Source organism: Malania oleifera, chromosome 13, assembly GCF_029873635.1.
Source record: "Malania oleifera isolate guangnan ecotype guangnan chromosome 13, ASM2987363v1, whole genome shotgun sequence".
NCBI lineage: Eukaryota > Viridiplantae > Streptophyta > Magnoliopsida > Santalales > Ximeniaceae > Malania > Malania oleifera.
Genome location: NC_080429.1, coordinates 77714796 through 77722896, shown reverse-complemented (window position 1 = coordinate 77722896; position 8101 = coordinate 77714796). Strand labels below are relative to the sequence as shown.

Below are 8101 nucleotides of genomic sequence, written 5' to 3'. Positions count from 1 at the left end.
TAATGACTTACAAAACAGTAATGGATTTCATCAATAATTTTCTTATTTATATAGAAAAGAAAAGGTAAGAAAGAGTAAAGGGCACTTATGGACTGAACTAGAGCGACTACTATTGTGGATCGAGTACAGAAGTGATCTTCATTTTTATGGATCCCAAGATGAAATTGTCTATAAGGAGCTGGTAATTGTGGATAGGTGGGCTGTTTGTGGGTGAGTATTTTCAGAATAGTTCATAATTCTTTTTCAGAATGATCGATGCACTTGAACTGAGTAATGCCTCTTGTCTATGAAGGAAATTTGGTTTGCTTGGAAACCAGTACATTTAATACAAAGGGCAAAAGGGCTTATAAGGAATGTGCTCCCATCCATTATTCCCAGGGAATTAAGTTTGGAAAACAGAAATAGACTGGCCGTTCAAATGAATTGAAGCCTGCACCTGAGAAAGTGGAAGCCTTCAGGATTTCATAAATGAGCTGGGTTTCTTTTAGGATCTTCCACCTCTCACTCCTTTTTTTCATCTTCATTTTATTTTCTCTTTTGCATGCATATATACTGCTTAGATGCTTATGTTCCTCTAAGTTTAATTACTTTCAAAAAGAGAGAATTTTAATGAAAGATGCATAATAAATTCACAATCATGGCAATTAAAATAGTTCACAAGAGAATATATATATATATATATATATATATATATATATATATATATGGACAAGGAAATTAAGATACATATACGTCTATGTCACATTTCAAACAGCTAGCTAGCCTTCTTCATACGGTTCATCATCCACTTAACACACTAAAGATAGAGATATATAATTTATGTTAGCTAGAATGGATTTAGATTGTTGTAGGCCTCCCATGGTTTGCCATAGAATTGGAAGTCTGCCAAATGATACTGCACAGAATTATATGGAGGTGTGGTCAGAAGATTAGAATTAGGCCTTCCTTCTTGGACATGCATGTTTGTCATAGTGCAGTAACTTGAGTACGATCTAGCACCGTCTATGTCCAAACAATGATAGGGTGAATCAGGAAACTTCTTGTTGGAACTTACCTCATGAGGAATTAATCCAGTATTGTGTTGATAATTGAAAATCGGAAATGGGCTCCACTTGCCCGTCGCCACCGCCAACGAATCATCCAAAATGTCTTCTGTAGCCCCTGGAGGCTCTTGCTCGTGAGAGCTCGGTTCTTCAACCTCGGCCGTAAGTTCCAAAGAATGATTCTTGTTGTGACTTAGGGAACCCGACTCTTCACCGGCCTCAAGGGGACTCCAAGACCCTAATTGATTCAATTCATGATTCTTTGCTTCGCCGCATAGACCAGTCGATTCATCGACCCTTTTACTACACATCTTTTCTCTTGTCCTCTCTCTTGCCCTCGCCCTTGCCTTCACCCTGGACTCTCTTGCAAGAGGATGAAATGCGGTTTTGCGCGACTGTCTCGCCTTCTTCTCTTTGGTAACACCCACCCAGGGCTTACCCTTCCAAACGCTGCCCTGCAGGTCAGTGTTAGTGACAGCGGCTTCATCAATTCCGGACAATACCTCACATTCGGATGTCGAAGATGCGCTCTTCGCCGTGGGACTGAAACTATGCTTCTTATGGGGGAAGCCTGTTGCAAGCTCTTTGATGGCAGCTCTTGACTTTGTCAACAACCACTCTACAGTTTTACTAGCCTTATCGAAGCCTAGCATGTCTTGAAGATCGAAAAACTTCCGTGCAATCTCAAGGGACAATCGCATTCTCCTATCCCTTGGACCTTGAGCTGTATTGATCTTGCTGTGGCGATCTCTCTTCAGTGGTCTTCTTTGCGAGATTGGTTCAGTCGCACTTCCATGACTACTTTTCTTAATACAATCTCCTACTAATCCGTTGATGTTCAGGTTTGATTCGACCGGGTTAAATAAGATGCTTGCAGCCGCAGCCGCAGCCACATTAGAATTATTATTAACGGTTAAGGGTTGGTGTTGGAGCATAAGATCATGGTGGTGTTGGAGGAATACATCATCGGTTCCGCAGTGAATTGGGGGAGAAGGAAAGTGATACAAGAAGCTGGAACCTATTGCCGGGTCGTCTTGTCGAGAATTGGGGGTGAGCTCAGTGAGAAAATGCCGGTGAAGACTTGGGTGGTCGGCATAAGGAACAGGGTTACCGTTGCCGTTGCCGTTGCTGCTGCTGGAAGGAAACATCGTTCTTCTTCGCCTTGTGATTGCACCGGACAAACCTAGCTGGGCGGCGAGCAGTGCATATAGCTAGTTATATTGGGTGAGGTAACTTTACCAGTACATCTCTCTTGATTCAGTGTCACCCTGCAACTAAAAACAATCAAGGGAAACTTGAATAAGGGGGTTTATTAATCATTTAACTCTTTGTTTGCCGGGTTAGCAACAGCGTGTGCCTGTGATATGTAAGGTAGAGAGAGAGAGAGAGAGTCCTTTTCCGTGTTACATCTGTGTTAGCTAGCTAGCTATCAAGGTCTGCGTGTTTAAGTTCTTGGGGAAGAGTCCTTTTCAGAGTTTCAACATATGATGCTAGCAACTAGCTAGCTAGTTCTTAAGATCTAATATATGCTTGAGAAAGACAACCTAATATATATATATATATATATATATATTTAGTTGCACTGTGTTGTGTTTTGTGGGTTTGAGTTTGAGAGAGAGAGAGAGAGAGAGAGTGTGTAGATGAACCTGGTGTGGACTTTGATGCGAGGCAGTGTCCATATTCATGACTTCATAGCAATTACGAAGAAGCTAGAGCTTGAGAAAGACAGGAGAGAGCATGCACTGTAGAACTGTATCAGAGAGAGAGAGAGAGTGAGAGTGAAAGAGAGATTGATGAAGAGAGAATTAATTTAATTTGAAAGTGTTGAGGGAAAGGGGGTGTGGGGGATTTATTGCAGACAAAAAATTAAAGGGACATCTCTTTCCTCATCTACCTATCTTTGCTTTAGAGCAAAAGTTGGGGGACTTGGTGGGTTCGATGGAGCATGAAAGGGAAAGAGAGAAGCTAGCTGCGGCCAGCGAGCGATATTGTAGCTAGTGAGTGGAGGGGAGACACTCTCCATTGTGCCACTTCACGTGGGAACCATGTGGGTGATTATCCACTGTATGACGGTATGTGTACTATATACGACTCTCTCTCTCAATTTTTCTTTCTTAGCCCCCGTTCCCCCCGCCCTCCTCCCCCTCCACACAAAGACACATCCACACCCACGCCCACGCCCACGGCCTAATCAACAACTCCAAGAACTTGCATGGAGATTCCGTTTCAGCTTTAGCGTTTTAGATTTATAGATGTCTATGTCTAGAAAGAGAAAATTGAATGAGGGAAAGAAAAGACTTATAAGGGACCATTCCTTCACATGAGATTTTCAATCTTGCAATTCATAAGATGTCGCATGTTAGCATTTAGACCATACACGTGAGAGGTTGAATCTTACATGGAGGGATTGCCATTACAACCTTTCTCATGAGAAGACATCATATTGATTGTTCTAGATAGCTAGAGTGATATTTGCAAATGACAATGATATTTGGAGACTTCAAGTAAACATTTCAAAGGAATATTTGATTGTGAATTGATCATATATAATCAAGAGGTGTCCAAATATTAGTTTATATTTTTGAATATTTAGGCTAATTAGGTGTAGGATGTATATTTTTAGAAACAAAATAGCTATAACTAATGAAAAGAAAAAATTATTAGATTTATCGAGTGTATATATCAAATTCAACATGATTTCATTATGTGTATGTATTTTTTTTTTACATAGGAATTCCAGCAACTAACGAGTCCTTCGGATCCCCTGGTGCAACACCAAACCTATGGATCAGCGTCCTCCGCTCCTAAGTCTTGCTGATCAAGGTAAAATTCGGATGCAGACACGACTTTTATGCATCAGTTGGACGTTCGGCCAACTCGACCCCCAGGACACACTTCGATTATCATTCATGGTTCTCGCTAGCTCACAAAGAACTCTCACCATCCACGGTCTCCGCTGGCGCACAAAACGAACTCTCACCATCCATGGTCCCCGCTGGCTCACAGAATAAACTCTCACCATCCATAAGTACCGATGGTTTTGTGAGTGTATCTACCTGAAATTGAACCACCGATACTTCTTACTTGCTTATGTATGTATTTTATTAGATATATTGGGTGTATATATCAAATTCAACATGATTTCATTATGTATATGTATTTCAACTAAACAGATATTTTTTTACACATATGGATAAATCATATTAGATTTGGTGTGTACACAAGTGTCAAATATCTTCTCAATAGGAAGACATGATAACGTATGAATGTTTATTTCTTTCTTATTTTATCTTAAATGATATAATATTTTTGCGTCAATAATTTTTTTACTAAATTATCATATTCCCATACCTAAAAATTCTTAATACTTTTTATATATGAGAGAGGCTGAAAGAGAATATTCATGATTTTTTATTCTGTGGCTTTCATATTTTTGGTTTTTGTTTTGAGATACAAGAGAGTGAAATATAATTAAAGTTAAAATTGATCTGGTCCAAAAGAAAGATTCTTTGAAAGAGGTTGTGTCTATTTTCAAAAAAATATTTGGATGTTGACTAACAACACCACAATGTTTTTAACATATTTAATGTTTTTTTATAAAAAAATTAGAGTATATATCATCTTTTGCCATATTAGGCTATTATATACATAATGGCAAAGTAATTTTCCATTTCTTGTTGTTTTTGTTTTTGTTCTTTTACTTCTTTTCTTCTTTTTTTTTCTCATTATTAGTTGCGGGATAAGGTGTGCTGTGTACTGCATACTGTATTTATGAGTTTTGTTGTTTAGAGAGAGAGAGAGAGAGAGAGAGATGAAAAAGGGTATGGCTTTTATTGAGACAGTGCAGGCTGGGTGACTAGTTATGGGAAGATACACATAACACAAAATTTTGAAATACACGTGGCCCTTTCAAACCCTAGGTAAGGGGTAGCTAATAGATAAGAAGGACAATTATTTGGCTTTAAGAGGCATATACTGTGAAGCCTGCCATTGGAGGCAATGCTCCTTTGACTGGGCGTCTCTCTGCGTCGCTTTCACCAAAAAGATGAAACCAACCCAACCCAACCTAACCCATCTCTCTCTCTCTCCCCCCCCCCCCTTCTCTCTCTACCTCTCTCTCTCTCTCCATCCATCAAGATGTGAGAAATGAGAATGTTGTTCTTGTTGGGTTCCTGCCCTGACGCGTGCTTATCTGCTTACTTTTCTTCTCTGTCAGCCAATTAAAAAGCAAACCCTTTCTCTCTCTCTCTCTCTCTCTCTCTCTCTCTCACAACAGTGAACTTGGGGGTGTTGGGGCTGTACTTGGCACTGCCAGCCACAAGAGGGCTTTCTGAAAACCCTACCAATCAGCCAGCGCCATAACTACAGCACCCAAATGCATTTGGTTGAAGATGGCAATAGTCCTGTCCACCACCAAGAAGCCTACTTCTAATTTTAGGCCCTCCCTCTGGTCTTTTCACTCCATTTATACATGCCGTTCTTTCAATTCCCACTTATTATTTCAGAATCATGCATCAACCCCACCCCCTCCCCCATCGTCTCAATTCCATCTCTCTCTCTCTCTCTCTCTCTCTCTCTCTCTCTCTGTACCAGAGGGTAAGGGAAAGGAACGAGTGATGAGGCTGAGGATGACTGTGCTGCTTTGGTAGCTTTAGAGTGGGCATAATTAATTAGGAGGACCACAAGAAAATATTGGAAAGCTGGGTGGTTCTGGGGTTGCTTTCAATTTCAAAGGAGACGATAACTATGAGCAATGAAAAAGGATAGATGGTGAATTGCTGCTTGTACCATTTTACGGTGGGTGATGGTGAGAAGCATAAAACCCTAAAAAGTCAAGTCATTGTTGGCATTCTAAGTGCTTTCATTTCCTTTCATAATGCTTCCTTCTCTGTATAGTCCTCATTGGCTCAGTTTGTACCACAAGTCTTGTTTGTATGGCTTAGAATCTTTTTTTTTTTATAAGTACTTATATAATTTCTGTTTTTCTTTTTTTCATTTATTTCTTAATTATGTCTAGTCCTCCTCCTTTTTTAATTAAATATTTTGCACCCAGCTGCTAGAATATTCCACGCCCTTTTGGATTCTGATGAGTCTGTACGTTATTGGAATGAACCGCCCTTTTCCGTGGTAGGCAAGACTTTGGGATGGCTTTGTGCAGGACAATAATTTCCTGTTCAGTGGCTTTGTTTGGGAATATTGCATTATTGACCCTTTGAGCTGCTAGGTCTGCTGATCTTTTTATATATGCTTGGTTGCTCTCCTTCACGTTCTCAGATATTAATTGCAGCTACTGCTTTAATTGGTGCACTACCAGCTATGGCCAAACAGTACCTATTAATTTTTGGTTCATCATACATAAAGACTTTGTTGTTTCTATTATTGAGGTTGTTTTGATTGAACTGAAAAGCCCAACTTGGCCCATTATGAGAAACAGATGTGACTTTTAACTGGATGGAGCAGCAGGAAACAGCCTGCTTGCCTGGTTTATCGCATGTGTAATCACGTCTTCCTGTTGCAAGTAATTGTCCTGAAAGTTAATCTCAAGTAATTGTATATATATGAAAGGTTGTTTCAAACCATTGTAGCTATCCTCTTAATTTTCATGCTTCCTAATGATTCGATTCACAACATCGTACTATTTGTATGCATAAACGGTGCTGCCATCATGAGGATACAGCAAGAGGATATTTTGTATTAGGCGTTGGACCGACATTGTTTTCCTCATCATTCTTTACTATTTAATTTTCAAATTGTATAATGTGAACTTATTGGTAGATAATTAACCTTGACATCTAAAATCTTTTGCATATGTATTAGTGTACTTGGGGGATGAAGGATGTTCTAATTTGAATGAATAAATTAAACCTTCAAAATGTCATTGTTTTGTTTATCATTTCCTAATAATTTATGGTAGGAAAGGTCACATCTTGATTACATTGAGACAGCCAGTATTTATATGTCATTAGTGAATAATTCAACACATTTAGTTAATATGGCACACTTTTCTGAAGTTGCGGTCACACTGTTGGCTTTTCTATGAAAACTACTAATTATAAGAGCAGGAAACGAATCGAATCGACGATGTTAATAAGGGTCTGCCATATAATTCCAACATCAAAAGATAAATAGGAAAAATACATGTGACTGCCAAACATTTGGGGTCATATATGGTTCTATCAAGAAAGCAATTGTTCATTTCCCTACTTGTCTCTTCCTTTGTTCCTCTGCAGCATGGTGCGATTCCAAGATGCAGTACAAGTTCTAAGATGGGTACAAAGAGAAGTATCTACTTCAAAAAGCATTCATCAATCCTTCAACATAAAAATAAAATGAAAAACAAACATAGAAATAAAACAAAAACAGAAACTGTTCAAGGAAACCGAACTTATGGTATTATCAACAGCATAATGTGATCGAAAACTAACCAGCTCCAGAGATACACTAATATGTACTTAGTAAGAGGCGGATCAACAGTAATTCAGGTTTGCCCCTAGCTAGGTGTATAAAAACTCCTATTATATATTACCATTTCCGGAAGAGAAAAGAGAATAAGAAAAGGAAAAGAGAACCTTAGCTAGGGACAATTCAGTTTAATTTGATCCACAAGCCCAGCTTTTAGCTGGCAGCAGGAAAGCCATTCAATATATATACAACAAGAAGGGTAGGTCTTGCCCCCAGGGCATGGCTCAGGTGGTAAACTTGTCCACTGGGTGTGCCTCTCACAAGGTCAGCCTTTGCGCCTCTCGAGTTTGAGTTTTCCCTGGATTCCTGAATTTACACCCTCGTGATGCTGTGGGGCCGGTATCACGGGGCGCGGGAATAGTCTTGGCTGTGTTGCATCCCAGGGTAATCTGGTAGATGCCGGCTGAGGACATATCAAAAAAAAAAAAAAAAAAGAAGGGTAGGTCTTTGGGTATTTTATTTTGTTCAACAATGCATTAGCTAATAGTAGAAGATGACTGCGGGGCAGAAGCAGCAAGAGGGCAGAAGGCAGCAAGGACAGAAGTCACACTCAGTCCTTGCAACCTTTTCACAGCCCCAGTACACCACGCATGGCA

General features: G+C 39.6%; 1 protein-coding gene across 1 annotated transcript; it reads right to left on the bottom strand.

Annotated features, from left to right (window-relative positions):
- Positions 1 to 811: 811 nt before the first annotated feature.
- Positions 812 to 2239, bottom strand: LOC131146473 (transcription factor DICHOTOMA). Its single transcript, XM_058096105.1, has one exon. The coding sequence runs from the start codon at positions 2189 to 2191 to the stop codon at positions 827 to 829; it is 1365 nt and encodes a 454-aa protein (XP_057952088.1). The 5' UTR covers positions 2192 to 2239; the 3' UTR covers positions 812 to 826.
- Positions 2240 to 8101: the final 5862 nt, after the last annotated feature.

Excerpts from the sequence above, each read along its gene's own strand:
- LOC131146473 (XM_058096105.1), bottom strand. The coding sequence starts at position 2,191 with ATGTTTCCTTCCAGCAGCAGCAACGGCAACGGCAACGGTAACCCTGTT.